Source organism: Triticum urartu, chromosome 7A (genome assembly GCF_056163025.1).
Source record: "Triticum urartu cultivar PI428250 chromosome 7A, HENAU_Tu73, whole genome shotgun sequence".
Taxonomy (NCBI): Eukaryota; Viridiplantae; Streptophyta; class Magnoliopsida; order Poales; family Poaceae; genus Triticum; species Triticum urartu.
In genome coordinates, this window is record NC_141879.1 from 203,049,687 (window position 1) to 203,074,440 (window position 24,754).

At 45.9% G+C, this 24,754-nt stretch overlaps 2 protein-coding genes across 2 annotated transcripts in view; both read right to left on the reverse strand.

The window, feature by feature from the left end:
- Nucleotides 1–15,559, reverse strand: part of LOC125521305 (uncharacterized) — a 200,933-nt gene extending 185,374 nt beyond the window's left edge. Inside the window, exons 1-3 of the mRNA XM_087537386.1 lie at nt 14,619–15,559; nt 14,124–14,336; nt 13,894–14,032 (exon numbers count right to left, since the gene is read on the reverse strand). The gene's annotated coding sequence lies outside the window, so the exon portion shown is untranslated. The remainder of the gene's footprint in view (nt 1–13,893; nt 14,033–14,123; nt 14,337–14,618) is intronic.
- The window catches only part of LOC147959008 (uncharacterized), a 172,748-nt gene continuing 157,326 nt past the window's right edge, over nt 9,333–24,754 (reverse strand). The window contains exon 2 of the mRNA XM_087537391.1: nt 9,333–13,149. Coding sequence (XP_087393517.1) covers nt 9,596–13,048 — 3,453 coding nt within the window. The 5' untranslated portion in view covers nt 13,049–13,149 and the 3' untranslated portion in view covers nt 9,333–9,595. The remainder of the gene's footprint in view (nt 13,150–24,754) is intronic.

Sequence of the window (24,754 nt, forward strand, 5' to 3'; positions counted from 1 at the left end):
TGCCCTAACGCGGTAGTAGGTGATACCGGTGAAGGGGGATGACATCCGGGAAAGTATCCCCGGTGTTTCGCGTTTTCGCACAGATGAAACAGAGGGGGAAAGTTGCGTGTTCGCTATGCTAGGGATGCGTGGCGGATAAACGGGCTGCGTATTCAAATTCGTCTCGTCGTTCTGAGCAACTTTCATGTACAAAGTTTTTCCATCCGAGCTACGGTTTATTTTATATAAATTTTAAAAGATTTAAATCATTTTTAGGATTTATTTATTTAATTTAATCAACATTATCCAGAATAGTGTCTGCTGACGTCAGCATGACGTCAGCAGTTGACCAGGTCAACCTGACAGGTGGGTCCCCTTCGTCATACTCTGTTTTAATTAACTAACAGTTAATTAGGTTAATTAGTGATTAGGTTAATCTAATTATAATTAATTAACTTAATTAATTCCTTAATTAATTGATTAATTAATTAATTATTTTTATTATTATTATATTTTTTTAATTCTTTTTTTTATAATCGTTCTGGGCACGGGGCCCGTTTGTCATAGGCCCAGGGGGCATAACGGGCGCCGGGTGCGGGGCAGAGCCCGAGCGGGTCGGGCGTGTGGAGCCGGCGCAGCCCGGTTGGCCCCGGGCACCGGCCAGGACGGAGGAGAGTGCCGTCGTGGGCGAGGCCGGCCGAAAAGGGGGCCGCGGTGCGGGGAGGTGGCGGACGCCGGCGAAGGCAGCCGCGCGGGGATGGGGAGCAGGGCCGGCCGCAGCCAGAGTCAGGCGCGGGCGGGGCGCGGCCGAGGACCGTAGTGAGCGCGCGCCGAGGAAGGCGGCAGTGCACGGGCGCACACGTTGGGCATGGTCGAGGCGCGAGCAACGGTGAGCACAACGCAGAGGGAGGAGGTCGGTGGGGTTCCTCACCCGCGTTGCAGGGGAGGCCCGATGCAGGGCGAACGCGACGGCGGGGAGCGGTGGAGTCGAGGAGGCGTTCCGGCGGGGTCCGACGACGGCGCGTGGCGATGCAGCGCCGGCGTCGAGCACGTCGGGTGGCGGGGAGGAGATGAGGAGGCGGGCGGCGAAGCGGCGTTCCAGGCGGCGTAGGGCGTCGAGGGCGCGGTCGGCGCGGCAGGGGAGCCGTCGAGGGAGCGGGGACAGGGCGCGAGGACGAGGGCAGGGGCCGGCGAGGCGGCGTTCGACGGGGCCGGGGCAACTGCCCCGATCCAGATCCCATCGGGGGAGAGGGGGAGAGGCGTGGGGAATCGAGGGGAGGGGAGTGGACCGAGAGGGGGAGTGGGGTCTGTGTGCGGTTGTGGCTAGGGTTTGGGGAGTGGGGAGGGGGTTATGCTGGGGGCGACTGGGCCGGCCTGGGGGCCCGATGGCCTGCTGGGCCGTGGCCCAGTTGGGGGTCTTTCTTTTTCTCGTTTGTTTTGTTAGGTTTGTTTTTCTTATTCCTTTTATTTTATTTATTGTCTTTTACTGTTTTTCAAAAATGTTTAGCACCTAATTGATTTTTATAAAATATGGGAGCTAGCTCATAATTAGCAGTGCATTAGATCCTAGCACCGAAAACTAGTTTGGGTGAAATACTATTTCATATTAGATTTAGATTAATTAAAAGGTTGTTAAATAATGTATTCAGCCACTGTTTGAGATTTTTTTTAAATGACTTATCACATTTCAATAATGTTGTTTACAATTTTATCCTAGCCTCTGATTTATCTACTATTTATTGAACATTTTAGTTTTTAAGTTTGAAAACTTCTGTTGTTTGCCTTTAATTAAATTTTGAATTTGAATCGGCTTCGAACTAACTGGATATTAGCAACTATAAACGAGGTCACGTGGCATCATTAGCAGAGGATCACTGTAGCTTAATTACCCCGGGCGTCACAGATGATACCTCCGGCAACAAACTTGTCCAGTAGCATACAACTGAAGTGCTCAAGTTCTCTAGCAAATGACTGTATCTCATGAGCTTGCTCAACCACGGAGCGCTCTTCGGTCATCCTATAATCATAGAATTGCTCCATGATGTACAGCTCAGTGCCAGCATCCGAGACCCCAAACTTGGCCTCGAGTGCATACCACATATCTTTTCCATTATCAATTGACGCATAAGCATCAACTATGTTATCACCAAGAACACTCAAGAGAGCAGCCTTAAACAGAGTATCCATTTTCTGAAAAGCTTGTGCCTGTTGAGCATCAAGCTCTCCTTCAGGTTTGCCAAGAGTGGCGTCGTAGCAACTCATGGTTTGAAACCATAAGACTGCTCTCACGCGCCACCTCTTATAGTGGATACCCTCAAACATAGGAGGTCTCATGGAAGCATCAAAACCACTTGGGGCAAATTGCCTATAATAAGGTTTTTGGATTGTTGGAAATATGAGCAATTTACCAAATGATTTTATTAACATAAATATTAGATAAAGCATGACTAATATAGCCGCGATAAAGCAAGTCATGCAACCTGACGGAGAAAAAGTAAATAGCATTTGCATATATGAACTTGAACTGAACACATCTAGGATAGACACTAGATCATGTTGCATATATGGAGTAGAACCTAACACATGTAGGGAAAGTACTAGTACGAGAAACTGTGGCAGGACATCTGACAGAAAGAAGAAGAACACATACGGGACAGCAGCAGCAGAAGCACTGGACTTGGGGTCGACATCCTCTCCAGCCATGTTGTTGCTGAGGTAATCGACATCGGGGAAGAAGTCATCGTCGGGGAAGTAGTCGTCGGAGTCCGTGATGAAGAAGCCAGTAGTCGCGCAGAGCACTCCACAAAAACCTTATCACCCTTCTCCCATACATGACTCAAAAGGTGCGGTCTCGGAGGCCTACTGTCCCGACGTGCGGTGCACGCCGCAAGCCGGGATGAGGAAGACAGCAACAGCTCAGAGATGGAACCGATGGCGAGGAAAGGAGTAGTTCTGGTGCGTCTCTCTAGGAGGAGCGACCTCCCTTTTATAGGCGCAAGAGAAGGAGGCGAGAGGGCAGCGACGGGAGGCGAAACGAAGAGATGGAGGCGAAGCAAACAGCCAGCAGCCGAAGGGCTGCACCGTTCGCATTCGAACTCCACTTTCGCAAAAATCTTTTCAGCTTCCGTGTGACCTTTCTTATACCCGTAGTGCGTGGCAAAAATTTAGATATCGGCTCAGCTCATTCCCGCAACCCGCAACCCGCAACCCACGGCGCGTCGTGACGAGGCGTGGCGAGGCGGGCGGCGGAGGAGGAGCGTGCGTGGATATCCCTCTTGTTCTCATGCTCGTACAAGTGGGGAAAGAACCTCCCTTATAAGGAGGTCCAACTCCCACTAAACTAGCAATGTGGGACTAAACTTTAGTAGTATCCTTTGCCTTGCACAAATAGGCTAAGTTGGCCTCTAGGATTTATCAGGAGTTTCTGAAATAGTTATTGGGCTGCCTAAAATAGACTAAATTCCAGCAAATATATCATTCTTCATTCACAAGAATGAGATATTTAAATCCATCAATCTCTTCATTGGAGTTATCTTGGGTTATATTTCACCTAAAACCTTCCCTAAGGAATGTTGCTATTGGGGTGCTTATCAATAATCCAAGTTTCCTCCTATTCTCATGATGAAAGATGTTTTCATCTCTCCGTCGCTCTCAAGCAAGCAATTGTTTTCGTTTGTGGCAGGTTTTCACCTCAAGTTTTTGAGATGTTTTTCCATAAGCCCTCAACAAGCCTGTTCTTTTTGTTGTTGATTTCCCAACAACTCCGTTCAATCCTTCTTTTTAAGGATGCTCTCTCAAATTCATTTGAGTTAGAACATGTTGTTTTCTTCTCCGTTCTTTTCATTGCATTCTTTCATTTCTTCCGGAGACATTGTGATGATGCTCTCTTCACTCATCATCTCGTATTGTGAAGATCATGTTCTTTCCTTTGCTTATCCATTCAACTGGAGTGTCGTGTTTTCGTTCGAGCTCTCTCATCTTATCAAGTTTTGCCTCCCTTCTCAACCGGAGTGCTGTCTGGAATCTTTCTTACCCCTTGTGCCATTCTTTCAATAGTTCCGGAGGCAATGTGTTGTTCATCTCATCAAGTATCCTCTCATCTTTTTCAAGTTCATGTTCAATTCATTCCATTTACAGTCGGAGTGTTGTCCAATTTATGTCATTCTTATTCCTTCTCTATCTTGTTTAACCGGAGTGTTATGTCTATCATTCCTTTTCTAACTGGACTCTCATCCAAGTGCTTTCATTTTGCCAAGTTCATATTCTTTGCCTTCCATTTCCAACCGGAGTGTTGTCGTAATTGATCTTTATCGTTCCTTGTACATCTCGTTTCTACCGGGGTGCTTGCATGTACTTCTTGTCCATTGTAACCCTTTTCTTATGTCTTTCAACCTACAAGGTTCTAGTAAGGTTCCTTGTTCCTCTTTTCAAACGGAGTGTTTTCAACTTTGTTCATCTTCATTGTATTCTTTCTTTCAAGTTGTTCAACCTCGCAAGGTTCTTTGGTTTCACTCATTTGTCAAAGAAGCAACTTAGTTTTACCTCTTCCCTTTCCTCTTCGGTTTTTCCCCGGTGCCATCCTAGATCTCGGGACGAGATCCTCTCGTAGTGGTGGAGTGTTGTAACGCCCCGAGACCGATGCGCCAGATGTCTTCCAGTTATTCGTTGATTGTTGCCGTGTCATTCGCTTGAGTGTTGCATCTTGCCATGTCATCATGTGCATTGCATCATCATGTTTTCAAAACTTGCATCCGTCCGGGTTCCCCCAGTTCCGTTTGTTGTCCGTTCTGAGCCCAACCACACTCGCCCGCGCCCGCGGCATGTCTGAGATAGTATTTTATAAGTGGCCGGAAAATGTTCTCGGAATGGGATGAGAGTTGGCGTGTGGTCTTCTTATAGTGTAAGTAGACCGCCTGCCAAGTTTCATCGCAATCAGAGTCCGTTTGATGCCCCAACGGATATTTATAGCGGCAATATAGTCGGTCTATCGTCGGACGTTTTCGGTCTCCAAAAACTGTTGCCGGGCTTTTCCTCTCTTTCCTCCCTAGACCGTCTACACAATCCACTACTTACCGCCAGGCCCAACCTAACCTCTCTCGTCAGCCCACGGCCCTCCTCGCGCGCGTTCGAAAACTGTCTCGAACCCGACCCGGATAGTCATCACCGTTGGGTCCGGAACATCCCCAAACATCTACAAAACATCACTGTTTCCTTGTTTGGACTTTCTAACCTATAGATTCTCAACCGTCCGATTCTAATCGGATGATCCAACTTCCCTCTTTTCCCGTATATATAGTCTACCCCTAGTCTCTTTTGGACCTAACCCTATTTGCTAGGGATCCTCCCCAGCCGCCGCCACCACACTCCATCCCATCACCCAGATCTGTCGCCACCCACCTCCTCTGTTTCTGTGCCTACCCGCGCTTCCTCTTGATCCCATGGATGTTGCTTCCCCTGCTCGAGCCCCTTCTCCCGCGCCTCTGCTCCACCTCATCGTCGCATCTCCGTCGCCGAATCACCAAGCCATGAGCCCGAGGAGACCCTGCGACGTGCTCCTCCCTCGCCGCAGCGGCAGCGCAGCGCCGTGATCCTCCCTCGCCGCAGCAGCAACGCAGCCCCGAGCGGCCTTTGCTTCGAGCTCGCGCGCCCGGCTGCAAGCCCTGCCCGAGCTCCTCCTTCTTCGAAGCTCCTCCTTGTGCGCCCCGTCCTCGACCCTGCTGCTGGACCCGGACCCGGATGCCCCTGCGACCAAGCTCGCCGGGAGACCACCAAGCCGCTGCTCCCCTCCCTCGCTAGCCTCCTGTGCCGGAGACCTCTGCTTCCGCGTCGCTGCCGTCAAGCTTTGTCGGATTGGAGAAGCACCGGACCAGTAGGACTGTGGCCTTCCTCTCCATCCTCCCCTCTATTTTCCTCTTGCTCCCCGACAACGCTCTCTCTCAGATTCTCGCATCTCTCTCGTTTCTCTTCATAGGGACCGACGCCATGGACACCATGATCTACCCTGAGTCCACCACCGGCGCCGTTTCGCGTCAGATCCGGCCAAGGACCGCCTCCGCCATGGATCACCATCCCCAGACCTCCTTCGCGCCCCCTTGCCTCAGCCGTGCCCCGTCTGTTGCGCCTTCACCATGTCCCTGTTGCTTCGTCCATGCGAGGGAACAAGCGCTCGACCGCGTGCGTTGACCGCGCCTGCGTGGACCAGGAGGCCTCGATCACCACCGGATCCAGCACCCCTGGCCTACCTCCTACGCGTCATGGGCCGCACCAACAGGCCCAGCTGCGCGCCCCTGCATGCCTCCCCTCTCCACCAGCTGGGCCAAGGCCCGATGTGAGCAACCCCTCTAGTTTCCCTCTTCCTATTGGGCCAGCAAGATTCGGCCCAGTGGATGTTTTTTTTGGTTCTGCGAATTTCCTATTTAACCAGGGATTTACAGATTTGCAGAAAAACCCTTGCACTTCATGCATATAATAACTCATTAACCGAGCATCGTATTAAAATGATTTATATATGAAAAATGACTAGAATTTCATCTAGTTTCATAATATGCCACTTTCATGCATGTTTGAAATTTTTATATTGATGTTTGCTTTAATTTTCTCTAATGCCATGTTAAAATGCTTTATTTCATAACTAAATAACCGTAGCTCCAAACCTAATAAACTTTATATGTAAATGGGGTAGAAAAATGCCTAGTTTAACATGGTATACTTGCTTTGCATGTTAAACAACTCTAAAATATGCTTTAGGGTAGAACAGTACCATAACCAAAAATATGCACATGAGGATTTTTCGGACTTGTTGCTTGTTGTTCCGGCCTCATTTAAACTTGCCTAGATAGGTAGTTTTGTTGTGCTTCACCCCTTGCCATGTTAATCAACATTTAATATTGTTGAGTACATAAACGAGAGAGAACTAAATAAGTCACGTGGTGTTTCGTCAATATGCAACGGAGTTGCATATTGAGCTCCACTTAATTTGTAGTGTTGTTTGTGCACTTTGCCATGCCATGCTTCATTAAACCGGTCATGCATCATACTTGGGTGTGCATCATGCCATGCTTATGTGAAGGTTGTTTACTATGTTGCTTGCTTCTTTCCGGGTTGCTTCTCCCGTTAGCTTCGGTTTCGTTCCGGAGTTGTGAGGATCTGTTCGACTACGTCCGTTTGTCTTCTTCATGGACTAGTTCTTCTTCCTTGCGGGATCTCGGGCAAGATGACCGTACCCTCGAAATCACTTCTACCTTTGCTTGCTAGTTGCTCGATCTATTGCTATGCCGCGATACCTACCACTTGCTATATCATGCCTCCCATATTGCCATGTCAGCCTCTAACCCACCTTTTCCTAGCAAACCGTTGTTTGGCTATGTTACCGCTTTGCTCAGCCCCTCTTATACCATTGTTAGTTGCAGGTGAAGATGAAGTTTGTTCCTTGTTGGAACATGGATATTGTTGGGATATCACAATATCTCTTATTTTAACTAATGCATCTATATACTTGGTAAGGGGTGGAAGGCTCGGCCTTATGCCTGGAGTTTTGTTCCACTCTTGCCGCCCTAGTTTCCGTCATACCGGTGTTATGTTCCTTGATTTTGCGTTCCTTACGCGGTTGGGTTATAATGGGAACCCCCTGACAGTTCGCCTTGAATAAAACTCCTCCAGCAAGGCCCAACCTTGGTTTTACCATTTGCCACCTAAGCCTTTTTCCCTTGGGTTCTGCAGACTCAAGGGTCATCTTTGTTTTAAACCCTCGGGCTAGTGCTCCTCTGAGTGTTGGTCCAAACTAGAGCACCGTGCAGGGCCATCCCTTGGCAACTTGGGTTACGTCGGCTCCTGTACGCTTAGCTTATCCGGTGTGCCCTGAGAACGAGATATGTGCAGCTCCTATCGGGATTTGTCGGCACAGCGGGTGGTCTTGCTGGTCTTGTTTTACCATTGTCGAAATGTCTTGTAACCGGGATTCCGAGTCTGATCGGGTCTTCCTGGGAGAAGGAATATCCTTTGTTGACCGTGAGAGCTTGTGATGGGCTAAGTTGGGACACCCCTACAGGGTTTTTGAACTTTCGAAAGCCGTGCCCGCGGTTATGGGCAGATGAGAATTTGTTAATGTCCGGTTGTCGAGAACTTGACACTTAACTTAATTAAAATGCATCAACTGCGTGTGTAGCCGTGATGGTCTCTTTTCGGCGGAGTCCGGGAAGTGAACACGGTTCTTGTGTTATGCTTGAACGTAAGTAGTTTCAGGATCACTTCTTGATCACTTCTAGTTCACGATCGTGCTTTGCTTCTCGTCTCGCTCTTATTTGCGTAAGTTAGCCACCATATATGCTAGTGCTTGCTGCAGCTCCACCTCACTACTCTTTCCTACCCATAAGCTTAAATAGTCTTGATCTCGCGGGTGTGAGATTGCTGAGTCCCCGTGACTCACAGATACTTCCAAATAGTTGCAGGTGCCGATGATACCAGTGCAGGTGACGCAACCCAGCTCAAGTGGGAGCTCGATGAAGATCGTGTTCGTTGTGTTGTTTCGTTTCCAGTTGATCAGTAGTGGAGCCCAGTCGGGGCGATCGGGGATCTAGCATTAGGGGTGGTCTTCTTTTATTTTGGTTCCATAGTCGGACCTTGATTGTATTCTGGATGATGTAATGTTATATTTATGTATTGTGTGAAGTGGCGATTGTAAGCCAACTCTTTATCACTTTCTTATTCAGTACATGGGATGTGTAAAAATTATCCCTCTTGCGACATGCCTACTATGCGGTTATGCCTCTAAGTCGTGCTCCGACACGTGGGAGATATAGCCGCATCGTGGGTGTTACAGCCGCCTTGGAGCCCACGGTTCGTCTTATGCGGCTTCATCTCTTCGCAGTGGCGTGTTCACGGTCGAGGCCCCGGCTTCTCTTGTAGTGCTTGGGGTGGTGTCGCTGCACTCAGCGTTTATGTATCTTGCCTTGGAGGTGTGCGTGTGTTGTGATGGCGTGCGTTTGTATCGGTTTGTGGTTGGTCATTGCTTTATATATAAAGCAGGGCGAAAGCCTTTTTCGTATGTACTACTACTCCCTTTACACTAATAATACCAGAGTACAAAACAAGCCTGGTAGTCAAACTTGTTTTAGATGAGAATATGGGAGCGCCCCACAAATGGATGCACATAAAACAGCTCAAGCTGATGTTAGAAGAACATAAAGTGCAAGAATACTGAACAAGCCAGAAAGCCTAATGAGGTACCAACTTCCGCAGCGGAATAAAGCTCAAAATTCTCGGAGCAATTTCATTGGCAAATAGCGAGTATAAAAAAGATGCAGAATAGTATGCGACCAATCTCGAACACAAAAATTCAGTGTGCAACAAACGAATAATGAAGATAATCCTCATTGCCTGCTTGTAGCTCCATTACACGACGATGTACCTGATATGCAGTTTTAGGCTCGAGCTCAAATTTCAAGTATGCTAAAATAATTTCCAAGAACATACAACAGACAGCAACACCAGTGGTCAAGTCAAATCTGAACATGAAGAAAAATGCTGATACGGGACACACAAATTGTTCGCAGATAATACAGAAATATAGATTCCTAATGAATAGGGTTCTTGTAAAAAGGGAGCATCAAACTTCAGGTCATGCCGGTGTGTTTGCTCCTGAAACAGGTTCAGGACGTCTCGGGGAGTTAATCCCACTTCCCTCTCCTGCCTTCCGATATTTTGCAATTGCATTTGACACAATAATTAGGAGCAGCAGGATTACTACAACGCCACCAACTAGTGCATAGACATACACTGAAGTCCTCAATTTGCGGCAGCTTCCCGCAGCAAAAGCTGTCATGAGAGCCAGCATATCCAGTATCATAATCAAGTGCAACACCCCAAGTGGCACAGCCTTCTTCCTGATAGATTTACTCAACAGAAGCAGGATCACGACAATGGATGCCATGAATGCGAAAGAATTGAAGCAGAAGAATATCTTGTACCGTCGGTGATTAATATCACGAAGGACGGGATTGCCTGGTACATGGCCCTCATCATCAGACCAGAATCCACCAGGTGGGTTCAGACCAGCTTGGTATGCGATCGATGCTGCTAAAATTGCAAGAAGCATCAGATACTTGTGTCTCTTTCTCACTTCTTTTTCTTCGACAACTGAAGCTTTTGGCCTCACGGGAATGATTACTCGTTCACCCTCTGCATGAAAGAGAAGATTGTGTAGAAATACTAGACACTTAGCCAATGGTCTTCCTAGTGTGCCATGCAACGAAGAGAGCAGAACTTGAATCAGAAGGGAGACTAGAACTGCCATAGCAATGATGCTCAGATAGATGGACTGTTTAATATTTCTGCAACTTCCTGCAACATAGGCAATGAGGAGGCCAAGCAATCCCGCCACCAAACACACTCGCAGTGCATAGGACTTGATTCCATACTCACAGGATTCCTTATTCACAAGTAATATTGTGACGACCACAGATGACACAAATGAAACTGAATTTGAGTAGTAGAACACATCATAGCGTTTTGGATGGGTATCCTGAAGGATTGGATTGCCTGGAGTTCCCGTGGCATCTTTGTCATCAGACCAGACACCTCCTGGAGGGTTCATGCCAGCTTGGTATGTGACAGTCACCGCTAAAATAGCAATGGTCAATAGCAGATTACGTCTTCTTCCCAACTCCTTCTCACTAGTATCACCCCCAGTCTGGTTGTGGCCTAATTGACGCGACACTGAGCAAAAATGACTAACTGAGTGCTCTAGCATCTCTGCCACCTGCCTTCTCCATTCTGGAGGAATTATATGTACTGCTATCAAGACATGAATTAGAACATAAGCAAGTACACTGCATACGAGCGCTGATATGAAAATAGTCTTCTTTGCCTCCCTGCAGTTCCCCACAGCAAAAGCTCCGGTTAGGGAAAGTAGGACCACTATCATCATTATTGGCAACGCACGCCGTTTGGTAACCTTGTTGCTCACCATCTTGTTCAAGAGCAAAGTGATCATGACAATGGATGCCACAAAGGCGATTGCATTGAGATAGAAGAATGCAATGAACCGGCGATGATGGGTGTCCTCAAGGATGCGATCAGCAGCTGAATGATGATCTTTACTTCTTGACCAAAAGCCACCTGGTGGATTCAGGCCTGATTGGTATGCCAGAGATACTGCAAGAATGGCAAGAAGCAGCATACATGTGCGGGTCTTCTTCAGATGCTTCTCAGTTCGAATGTCATCAGCATTTTGATTGGGTACTTGATTGCTGCCAGTATGTACATTCTCAGAATGTATAGGATGGTCATCACTGCAAAGAATCTCAGTACTAGGGTTATTATCTTCAACCAGATTGTTTTGTTCAGCAGAGTCTGCATTGCCAGTGGCTTCCGCAGGTGCAGAAAGCCCTTCATCCACTATGTCATGACTAGTGTCTCCGTTACTCTGCCTGACCGGCATATTTTGCTCAACATCTGTGGACTGACACTCCGGATTTGCAACACGCTGGACATGTGTAGACGGACACTCCGCGTTGGACGCAACAACCTCGATATTTGTTGATTGCTGGCTGTTCCCTGACAGATGCTGTGAGTGATTCACAGCCTCTTCATCATCTGAAATTTGATTTCTTTCTTCTGCAGGTGGATGCTCCTCATGGGACTCATCCTCTCTGATATTTGGAAGTTGCTGATTGTCTGCAGGCTGGTCTTGTGGTTCAGGGGTGTCATCTTCTGCAGGTGTATCAGTTGAACGGACTGAAGAATGATGATTACTTGCATAAGAATTCTCCTGCTCTGCATTGCTATGTCTGTGTCTACTAAAGCTCAATGAAAGTGCACGGCCCAATTTTTCCACGCAACAAAGGCTGCTTGTTTTGACCTTTTGTAGCCAATTTGCTACAGGCCTGCAAACAAAGAATCCAGCTAAAATTGCAAAGGAGATCCAAACTATGACGATGATAAACACCACATAGAATGATGTTGCTACCTCTCTACAACATCCTGCAGCATACGCAACAATTAGGCACGATAGGTCCACTACCACACATACAATCACTGCTTTGGTCCTTATTCCATGTCCACTCAGTTTTGGGCTCAGAAGCAGTATGATTATGACCAAAGATGCCACGAAGGAAGTTGAATTGGAAACGATGAATATATTATAACGACCAAGGTAGTTACTCCGGAGAACAGAAGTAGCCGGATGATGCTTGTAAGGAGGAAAGGCCATATGCACCTTATCAGAACCATGGTCATTTTCAGCCCAAAAGCCGCCTGGTGGATTCAATCCTGCTTGGTATGTGATAGTAGCAGCAAAAATTACAAGCGTCAAAATGAACTTGCGAGCCTCCTCAACGTTCTCTAGAGGGATGCTCACTTGCCTCACAAGGAAACCCCGTTTGATTAGAACTGTATTTATCATTCTCTGCAGATTCTGTTTCAATTTTCTTGGAATAAACCTTGTGGATACTAGGGTATGGATCCCAACATATGTGATGACCGCAAAGACTAGAACCCAGATGTAAATGGATGGCTTGAGTGCCCTGCAACTTCCGGCAGCATAAGCCCCAAGCAGGCTGAATAGGTCCAATATCATGGTTAATTGCATTGAGTGGAGCCACATTCTCTTCCTTGTCACACTCTTACTGAGAAGCAAGATGATTAAGACAAGAGATGCAGCGAAGGCTGTTGCATTGCAGTAAAAGAACACCTCATATCGTTCAGAAAAGCCAGCATGCATGACAGGGTCACCAGCATCATGACCATCCTTGTTTAGTGTCCACGATCCCCCTGGTGGTGTTAATCCAGCATTGTATGTCACACCAACTGCTAGGACTCCAAGAAGTACCAAATATTTACGATGTCCCCACAAGAGCTCAAAATCATCATTGTTGCTGGAGCTGGATTCATGGCTAGGGGGTAATAAATTTCTGTTGGACGAGCCATTGATGGTATGTTGCCTCATGCTGACAGTACCAATTCCAAAAACACCTCTGCTGACTTCACTCGAACCATTCTCTGGTACCTGGGTACCCATGGTGTTGGTGTTGGTCAGATCAATGCTGATTTCGGATTGCCTGCCACCTGCCATGTGGTTGCTCTCTGACCGAAATTGCAAGTCTCAGGTTCTCGGTTGCTTTCTATGCCTCTATCTGGATCATCAGGTAAGAGTTTCTTGGACGAAGAAGATATCTGAAGGATTCAAAGATAATTCAAGGGTGGTTCTGACCAATAAAAGCAAAGAAGGTTGCTAGAAAGATGGACTTGGTGAAGTCTATGTCCCAAACGAAAACAACACAAAGATAGCATGTTAAAGGCTAACTTGCCTGTTAGACCCTACAATGATAACCACAATATGAATTATATATTTTCAAACAGTAACCACCATATAAATTATTATTATTTTTGAAAATGACCACCATATAAATTATTAGCTCAAGTATTGAAGTATATAGACTTCTCCAGAAAGGTGTGAGCTAATGTTGTACGTCAACTATCAGAGTCTACACCGGGTTGGTGTTCAAGACGAAAGTAGATTAACAGCTGATTAAAGTCTTAAAGGGATCAACCCTGTTGTATATACTGTAACTAGATGAATTTCGTGTGCAGTTTGCATGACTAGATATTACAATACAAATGTTAATGTTTGAGCATAGAGTTCTACTCCCTCTGATCCAAAAAAAGTGCCGCAGCTTAGAACTAAGGTTGAAGTAACCTTTGCATGACTAGATCCGATTGATACCACCAAAAAAACATGTATAAATAAGTGTTTGCTCGTCGAAGAATTATGTAACATACTATGCCTGTTTTTTAGATAATTCAAGAATATGTTTGCTAACTAGCAAAACTAAGTGCAAGTAAAGAGGTTCAATAGGCAATGGAAACAATCATCCATGTCTAACAACCAAGAAGAGGAAGAGAAACTAAGAATCATACCTGGAAAGGGAAAGCAACGCAATGCTCCTCACATAGACATAGTCACACGGAACGGGTGCCCTCATTGGCCATAATCAACCCCTAGCTTAGGAAGCAGGTTTGAGCTTGTACCCAGATCAAGGGTAACTAGTAAAATTGGCTGCAAGTAGAGAAGTGGCAGACTATTGGCAATGGAAGCTATGTATCCATGTCAAAGAACCGAGCCCAGGAAGAGAAAGTCAGAATCGTACCTGAAATGGGAAAGCTTTGCAATGCTCAGCCGCTCACACGGAATGGCTGCCCCGTTAACCTAACTGAGGCTGCGGCTTTGAGCTTGTATCCAGAGTGACGGCTGCTGCTCAGACTAGTGAGGGACACCTTCTGTGCTTCAAAATGGCTGAGTTCTTCCGGAGTCAATAATGGTGTGAACGGTGGTGTGGATGGTGAACAAAAGAGGGGGAGACCTGTGAAGTCAGTTAAACGAAGGAAAGAATCAAGGCAGGACCCCACGGCAATGTACTACTCAGTCATATCAAGAAACAGTCAGCATCTAGATTAAGCAAGGGGAATAATGTATGCATATATGATCTCCTCAGGACCACTTTAGACTTAAAAGAGAGCCTAATGCACCAGAAATAATGAACAAACACGCATCTCAACTGTTAAATGCTCCAGCGTCGAGCTGGGCTGCTGAATAATTTGATTTGGAACACATAGATATAAGCAAGAATTAGCCAGTAGAATACCTGATACTAGGAGGCAGTGAAATGGAATCTGTAGACAGCGATGGTAAACGGAGCGGGTGTGTTGGCAGTTGACTGGTACACGACCACCACACACCGTGGGTTCACACCTCACGCCGGCGCTCAGAGGCCACCTTGACTAACCATCATCGCAGAAAACCGGAATACTGCCATCATCATCCACTTGACTCCGGCGAAGTCATCCACTTGCCTCTCTGGCGCCTCGAGCGTCGCCATCTTTTGACATTTTCGCTCCGCGTGCAACCACCGTTCCGTGGAGCGGCACATCGCCGCTCGTGCATTGGCTCTTCTCCGGCCATATTAGCTGCCGTGCCGTGGTTAGGTACTGGCCACCCCCAGGGCACGTTAGCAGCACTGGGGCACTCATCAGTACAGTCGGCTCCGCCCGCCGGCGCCCGGCTGGCCGCTGAAGCATTTGTTCGAACATCTGACGGGCACTGCTAGGGGAAGCAGAGCCGGCCGGGGCCAGCCAGAGCCTAGAGCCCTAGAACCTCGATCGGCGCCATATCCGACCGACCTGCCAGACCCCGAGCAGCAGCGGCGTGCATTGATCCCGACCATCGACGTCGACAGGGGCGATCCAATCCAATCCCCTCCCCGCCATCCATCCCCCCTGGAGTACATGACATCACAAGAAAAATAGGGAATGACGTCATGTAAACAGCTTTTCATGCGCTCCTGCATGACTGCATCCACCAAGTTTCAACTCTCCACTAGAAGCATACGCGCGCTGCGCCGTTCTACTTTTCTACCGTTTTTTGTTTGATTGTTAATTCACGAATAGATTGCTTGCTGCTCTATTTGCAGGTCGAGGGTTGTTGTTGTTGTTTTCATGGGCCTTCTGTGTTTTAGTTTCCATAAATCTGGGTTGAGAAAACTCTTTATTGCATTGCAGGATATGTCTAGATACTAAGACACGTCATCATTTGCTTGGGTAGGATATTATTCATTTTTTTACAACTATTGTTCTTCATAAAAATGATATGTTAGCAGCACTATCAAAAACATATCCAAAATAGTGGTTGGCGTCAAGCATGTCTCGGACCCACAGGGTTAAACAATAGTATTGGATGTACATAATAATATTCATCTGCAAAACTAATTGAAAACTATGATATACGTAACGGCGCCTTCTGATTGTAGTATTCATCTACAACAATCATACAACTCTATGATTTGACCAATCAATATTTCGTAATTTACCTTATCACATACAAATAATACAAAACACCAACAATCATAATGGTAAAAGGGTAGTAAAAGTGAGAAATACTTAGAAGTTGCAGCACTGCACCAAAGTATATGGTTTCTGGTTTTCAATATTGATCATTCATATGGGTAGTTAGAATCAAAATAGAAAGAACATATTTGAAATAAAAGCAATAATTTGCACTGACTAGCGACAGGAATGGGAACGAATCATGTTTATAGCAGCCTCTAAGAGGAAGAGACATAAATGGGAGGATCAAGAGATAATAGTATAAGTGCTTGATCTCAGTTTTCGTTTGAATGTAACATTACTAACATTACCGATGCATTAATAAGGCCTGATCAACTGTGTACATAAGCGACTTGGTGACAATTAACCAAATTATCTTCATAGGAAAACCTAGTTATCATCTTGTCTTATTGTTTTAGTGCCAATTAAATTCAGTTAGAGACTGTGCTCCTTAGGGTTGGAACCATATTCTAATTAATACTCCCTCCATTCTAAAGTATAGTACATACTTTGTTTTGAAAAGTCAAACGTACCAATGTTTGACTAAGTTTTAAAAAAAATCAACATCCACATGTATTGTTATAGTTTATTTATTTAGTACTTCAGATATTGATAGTTTATTCTAGAAACTTGGTCAGATGGAGATCTTTGACTTTTAGAAAACTAATATGCACTGCACTATGGAACAGAGGCAGCATAAAGTATGCCATATATAAACTGCGCGAGGTTGTTAATCCACAAGCACGGAGATGGTACTTAAGCAGTGAAGCATGAGGCTTTCAAATTGAAACCTTACACGGCGAGATAAAATCCCGGTAGAATCTGCTACTTGTTTAGCACCGAAGCAATCGAGATTGAATTTGAATCAGGCTGCCAAAGAAAGGATGACAGAGGGAGAGGAAGGAGGTATCGGGAGTTGTACTTCAGACCTTGTGGGCCATGGCGTGTTGATGAAGGCGACCAAGTTCCGAAGACGATAGTCGTCTCTAGGCCCCAAGCGTCGTCATTGTTGGACATTAATTACCGCACAAAAGAAGGGCAGAAAGATGGAGCGATGGGCGGGATGTGCGGTGTGGTGGTGGATAGGCAAAGCCCATGTAGCCTTGTGGTGCGGAGAAGGCGGTGTGGGACGGGCACCTGTGCAACCATGTGTGTGCGGAGGAGGCAGTGATGGACTGGGGTGCCCGTGCAACCATATGATGCGGAGGAGCATGTGATGGGTCGGGTGCCTGTGCAACCGTGTGGTGCGAACGAGGCGGTGATGGCTCGGTCGTGCCGCCATGAGAGAATGGGAGAAAGATGGAGAGATAGGCGGGGCATGCGGTGTGGTGGTGGACTGACACCGCCCATGCATCCATGTGACACAGAGGAGGTGGTGATGGGCCAAGCGGGCGGTGATCTTGTTGGGGAACGCAGTAATTTCAAAAGATTTCCTACGCACACGCAAGATCCATCTAGGTGATGCATAGCAACGAGAGGGGAGAGTGATGTCCACATACCCTCGTAGACCGTAAGCGGAAGCGTTATGACAACGCGGTTGATGTAGTCGTACGTCTTCACGATCCGACCGATCCTATGACCGAAGGTACGACACCTCCGCGATCTGCACACGTTTAGCTCGGTGACGTCCCACGAACTCAAGATCCAGCTAAGTGTCGGGGGAGAGCTTCGTCAGCATGACGGCGTGATGCCGGTGATGATGAAGTTACGGACACAGGGCTTCGCCTAAGCACTACAGCGATATGTCCGAGGTGGAAATCTGTGGAGGGGGGCACCGCACACGGCTAAGAGATCAACTTATGTCTATGGGGTGCCCCCTGGCCACGTATATAAAGGAGGGGAGGGAAGAGGTGGCCGGACCTAAGGGGGCACGCCAGGTGTGGGGAATCCTACTAGGACTCCCCAGTCCAAGTAGGATTCCCCTCCTCTTTCCTATTCGGAGTAGGAGAGAAGAAAAGAGAGGGAGAGGGAGAAGGAAAGGGGGGTCGCGCCCCCACCCCTTGTCCACTTTGTTTGGGCAGGGGGGAGGCGTGCACCACCTCTTGGCCCTTCTCTCCTCTCTCTGCTAAAGCCCAATAAGGCCCATTACTTCTCCCGCTGAAATCCCGTAACTCCCCGGTTCTCCGAAAAATACCTGAATCACTCGTAACCTTTCCGATGTCCGAATATAGCCTTCCAATATATCGATCTTTATGTCTCGACCATTTCGAGACTCCTCGTCATATCCGTGATCTCATTTGGGACTCCAAACAACCTTTGGTACATCAAATCACATAACTCATAATATCAATCGTCGTTGAACGTTAAGCGCGCGGACCCTACGGGTTCGAGAACTATGTAGACATGACCGAGACATATCTTCGGTCAATAACCAATAGCGGAACCTGGATGCTCATATTGGCTCCTACATATTCTATGAAGATCTTTATCGGTCAAACCGCATAACAACATACGTTGTTCCCTTTGTCATCGGTATGTTACTTGCACGAGATTCGATCGTCGATATCATCATACCTAGTTCAATCTCATTACCAGCAAGTCTCTTTACTCGTTTCGTAATGCATCATCTTGTAACTAACTCATTTTTCACATTGCTTGCAAGGCTTATAGTGATGTGCATTACCGAGAGGGCTCAAAGATACCTCTCCAACAATCGGAGTGACAAATCCTAATCTCGATCTATGCCAGCTCAACAAACACCATCAGAGACACCTGTAGAGTATCTTTATATCACCCAGTTGCGTTGTGACGTTTGATAGCACACTAAGTGTTCCTCCGGTATTCGGGAGTTGCATAATCTCATAGTCATAGGAACATGTATAAGTCATGAAGAAAGCAATAGCAATAAACTAAACGTTCATAGTGCTAAGCTAACGGATGGGTCTTGTCCATCACATCATTCTCTAATGATGTGATCCCGTTCATCAAATGATAACACATGTCTATGGTGAGGAAACTTAACCATCTTTGATTAACGAGCTAGTCAAGTAGAGGCATACTAGGGACACTCTGTTTGTCTATGTATTCACACATGTACTAAGTTTCCGGTTAATACAATTCTAGCATGAATAATAAACATTTATCATGATATAAGAAAATATAAATAACAACTTTATTATTGCCTCTAGGGCATATTTCCTTCAGTCTCCCACTTGAACTAGAGTCAATAATCTAGTTCACATCGTCATGTGATTTCACACAAATAGTTCACATCTTTATGTGATTAGTTCACATCTCCATGTGACTAATACCCAAAGGGTTTACTAGAGTCAATAATCTAGTTCACATCGCTGTGTGATTAACACCCAAAGAGTGATCATGTTTTGCTTGTGAGAGAAGTTTAGTCTACGGGTCTACAACATACAGATCCGTATGTACTTTGCGAATTTCTATGTCTACAATACTCTGCACGGAGCTACTCTAGCTAATTGCTCCCACTTTCAATATGTATCTAGATCGGTGTAAAAAGCTTGCATCGACGTAACTCTTTACGATGAACTCTTCTATTACCTCCATAACCGAGAAATATTTCCTTAGTCCTCTAAGGATAATTTTGATCGTTGTCCAGTGATCTACTCCTAGATCACTATTGTACTCCCTTGCCAAAATCATGCTAAGGTATAGAATAGGTCTGGTACACAGCATAGCATACTTTATAGAACCTATGACTGAGGCATAGGGAATGACTTTTCATTCTCTTTCTATTTTCTGCCGTGGCCGGGTTTTGAGTCTGACTCAACTTCACACCTTGTAACACAGGCAAGAACCCTTTCTTTGCTTGATCCATTTGAACTTTTTCAAAACTTTATCAAGGTATGTGCTTTGTGAAAGTCCAATTAAGCGTCTTGATCTATCTCTATAGATCTTGATGCCCAATATATAAGCAGCTTCACCGAGGTCTTTCACTGAAAAATTCTTATTCAAGTACCCTTTTATGCTATCCAGAAAATTCTACATTATTTCCGATCAACAATATGTCATTCACATATACTTATCAAAAATGTTATGGTGCTCCCACTCACCATATGCGTTGATCACACTATCAAAGCGTATATTCCAACTCCGAGAGGCTTGTACCAGTCCATAAATGGATCGCTGGAGCTTGCACACTTTGTCAGCACCTTTAGGATTGACAAAGCCTTCTTGTTGCATCATATACAACTCTTCTTTAAGAAATCCATTAAGGAATGCAGTTTTGACATCCATTTGCCAGATTTCATAAAATGTGGCAATTGCTAACATGATTTGGACAGACTTAAGCGTCACTACGAGTGAGTAAATCTCATCGTAGTCAACATCTTAAACTCGTCAAAAACCATTTGCGACAATTCGAGCTTTGTATTTAGTAATACTACTATCAACGTCTATCTTCCTCTTGAAGATCCATTTATTCTCAATGGCTTGCCGATCATTGGGCAAGTCAACCAAAGTCCACACTATGTTCTCATACACGGATCCCATCTCAGATTTCATGGCCTCAAGCCATTTTGTGGAATCTGGGCTCATCATCGCTTCCTCATAGTTCGTAGGTTTGTCATGGTCTAGTAGCATGACTTCTAGAGAGGATTACCGTACCACTCTGGTGCGGACCATACTCTGGTTGACCTATGAGGTTCGGTAGTAACTTGATCTGAAGTTTCATGATCATCATCATTAGCTTCCTCACTAATTGGCGTAGGAATCACTAGAACTGATTTCTGTGATGAGCTACTTTCCAATTCGAGAGAAGGTACAATTACCTCATCAAGTTCTACATTCCTACCACTCACTTATTTCGAGAGAAACTCATTCTCTAGAAAGGATCCACTCTTAGAAACAAAGATCTTGCCTTTGGATCTGTGATAGAAGGTGTACCCAACAGTTTCTTTTGCGTATCCTATGAAGACACACTTCTCCGATTTGGGTTTGAGCTTATCAGTCTGAATTGTTTTCACATAAGCATCGCAACCCCAAATTTTAATAAACAACAGCTTAGCTTTTCTTGCTAAACCACAGTTCATACGATGTCGTCTCAACGGATTTTTAGACGGTGCCCTATTAACGTGAATGTAGCTGTCTCTAATGCATAACCCCAAAACGATAGTGGTAAATCGGTAAGAGACATCATAGATCGCACCATATCTAATAAAGTACGGTTACGACGTTCGGACACACCATTACGCTGTGGTATTCCAGGTGGCGTGAGTTGCGAAACTATTCCGCATTGTTTCAAATGAAGACCAAACTCGTAACTCAAATATTCACCTCCACGATCATATCATAGAAATTTTATTTTCTTGTTATGATAATTTTCCACTTCACTCTGAAATTCTTTGAACTTTTCAAATGTTTCGGATTTATGTTTCATCAAGTAGATATACCCATATCTACTCAAATCATCTATGAAGGTCAGAAAATAACGATACCCGCTGCGAGCCTCAACACTCATTGGATCGCATACATCAGTATGTATTATTTCCAATAAGTCAATTGCTTGCTCCATTGTTCCGGAGAATGGAGTCTTAGTCATCTTACCCATGAGGCATGGTTTGGAAGCATCAAATGATTCGTAATCAAGTGATTCCAAAATCCCATCAGCCATCAGCATGGAGTTTCTTCATGCGCTTTACACCAATATGACCTAAACGGCAGTGCCACATATAAGTTGCACTATCATTATTAAATTTGCATCTTTTGGCTTCAATATTATGAATATGTGTATCACTACGATCAAGATTCTGTAAGTGCATCTAGTGCCACCCCTAATTGGTTTTGGAGTATTGACGACAAACCTAGTTGAGGGACTAATGTGATTGTGAGAATTGCAGGATAACACAGGTAGAAGTCCCTCATTGATTCGGTTTTTCTACCAGAGATGACCCCTAAAAATGTATGAAGACATTAAAGTCAAAGGTTGTATGTGAAGACATTCACATGGAAGACTATGACAAGAGAAGACATCGCATGAAGACTATGGAGCGCGAAGACTTAGATCTTTCGTAGTTCTTTTTCTTCTTTGTTGAGTCATAGGAACCACCGTACTATTAAGTGGGGTCCAAGAGAAGCAGTCAGAATGACTGAAGTTATGCTTAACCAAAATCCTATCTCTTCGAGTGAAGACTATGAGAGCGAATCTTGTCCAGAGTTGGACAAGTCAGCTTTGCTTGTAGCCCAAGTAAAGTTGCCATGTGTGTTTGAAATCTGACCGTTGGAACACGTGTCAGTTCCTTAGTGACCCAGGGTCATTTCGGACAAATCAGGTCGGGTTGCCTAGTGGCTATAAATAGCCCATGCCCTACAACCATAAACGGTTGGATGCTTAGAGTTAAAGTACGGCTTTTGTCGTTTGAGAGCAACCCACCTCGAAGCCTTTGAGAGAGAATTCCTTGCGAGGATAAAGCCCTAACTGTTGGAAATATGCCCTAGAGGCAATAATAAATTGATTATTATTATATTTCCTTGTTCATGATAATCGTTTATTATCCATGCTAGAATTGCATTGATAGGAAACTCAGATACATGTGTGGATACATAGACAACACCATGTCCCTAGTAAGCCTCTAGTTGACTAGCTCGTTAATCAATAGATGGTTACGGTTTCCTAACCATGGACATTGGATGTCATTGATAACGGGATCACATCATTAGGAGAATGATGTGATGGACAAAGACCCAATCCTAAGCCTAGCACAAGATCATGTAGTTCGTATGCTAAAGCTTTTCTAATGTCAAGTATCATTTCCTTAGACCATGAGATTGTGCAACTCCCGGATACCGTAGGAGTGCTTTGGGTGTGCCAAACGTCACAACGTAACTGGGTGGCTATAAAGGTACACTACAGGTATCTCCGAAAGTGTCTGTTGGGTTGGCACGAATCGAGACTGGGATTTGTCACTCCGTGTGACGGAGAGGTATCTCTGGGCCCACTCGGTAGGACATCATCATAATGTGCACAATGTGATCAAGGAGTTGATCACGGGATGATGTGTTACGGAACGAGTAAAGAGACTTGCCGGTAACGAGATTGAACAAGGTATCGGGATACCGATGATCGAATCTTGGGCAAGTGTCGTACCGATAGACAAAGGGAATTGTATACGGGATTGATTAAGTCCTTGACATCGTGGTTCATCCGATGAGATCATCATGGAACATGTGGGAGCCAACATGGGTATCCAGATCCCGCTGTTGGTTATTGACCGGAGAGTCATCTCGATCATGTCTGCATGTCTCCCGAACCCGTAGGGTCTACACACTTAAGGTTCGGTGATGCTAGGGTTATAGAGATATTAGTATGCGGTAACCCGAAAGTTGTTCGGAGTCCCGGATGAGATCCCGGACATCACGAGGAGTTCCGGAATGGTCCGGAGGTAAAGATTTATATATGGGAAGTCTTGTTTTGGTCGCCGGAAAAGTTTCGTGCATTATCGGTATTGTACCGGGAGTGCCGAAAGGGGTCCGGGGGTCCACCAAAGGGGCCCACCTGCCCCCGGGGGCCACATGGGCTGTAGGGGTGTGCGCCTTGGCCTATATGGGCCAAGGGCACCAGCCCCAAGAGGCCCATGCGCCAAGAGATAAGAAGGAAGAGTCCTAAAGGGGGAAGGCACCTCCTAGGTGCCTTGGGGAGGAGGGACTCCTCCCTTGGCCGCACCCTTCCTTGGAGGAAGGGCCAAGGCTGCCCCCCCTCTCCCTTGGCCCTATATATAGTGGGGGAAGGGAGGGCAGAAATACCTAAGCCCTGGCGCCTCCCTCTCCCTCCCATGACACATCTCCCTCCTCCCACAGCGCTTGGCGAAGCCCTGTTGGAATCCTGCTACTTCCACCACCACGCCGTCGTGCTGCTGGATCTCCATCAACCTCTCCTCCCCCCTTGCTGGATCAAGAAGGAGGAGACGTCGCTGCTCCGTACGTGTGTTGAACGCGGAGGTGCCGTCCGTTCGGCGCTAGGATCATCGGTGATTTGGATCACGACGAGTACGACTCCATCAACCCCGTTCTCTTGAACGCTTCCGCGCGCGATCTACAAGGGTATGTAGATCCACTCCTCCCTCGTTGCTAGATGACTCCATAGATAGATCTTGGTGACACGTAGGAAAATTTTGAATTTATGCTACGTTCCCCAACAGTGGCATCATGAGCTAGGTCTATCCGTAGTTTCTATGCACGAGTAGAACACAAAGTAGTTGTGGGCGTTGATTTTGTTCAATATGCTTACCGTTACTAGTCCAATCTTGATTCGGTGGCATTGTGGGATGAAGCGGCCCGGACCGACCTTACACGTACTCTTACGTGAGACTGGTTCCACCGACTGACATGCACTAGTTGCATAAGGTGGCTAGCGGGTGTCTGTCTCTCCCACTTTAGTCGGATCGGATTCGATGAAAAGGGTCGTTATGAAGGGTAAATAGCAATTGGCATATCACGTTGTGGTTTTTGCGTAGGTAAGAAACGTTCTCGCTAGAAACCCATAGCAGCCACGTAAAACATGCAAACAACAATTAGAGGACGTCTAACTTGTTTTTGCAGGGTATGCTATGTGATGTGATATGGCCAAGAAGAATGTGATGAATGATATATGTGATGTATGAGATTGATCATGTTCTTGTAATAGGAATCATGACTTGCATGTCGATGAGTATGACAATCGGCAGGAGCCATAGGAGTTGTCTTTATTTATTTATGACCTGCGTGTCAACATAAACGTCATGTAATTACTTTACTTTATTGCTAACCATTAGCTGTAGTAGTAGAAGTAATAGTTGACGAGACAACTTCATGAAGACACGATGATGGAGATCATGATGATGGAGATCATGGTGTCATGCCGGTGACGATGATGATCATGGAGCCCCGAAGATGGAGATCAAGAGGAGCAAAGTGATGATGGCCATATCATGTCACTATTTGATTGCATGTGATG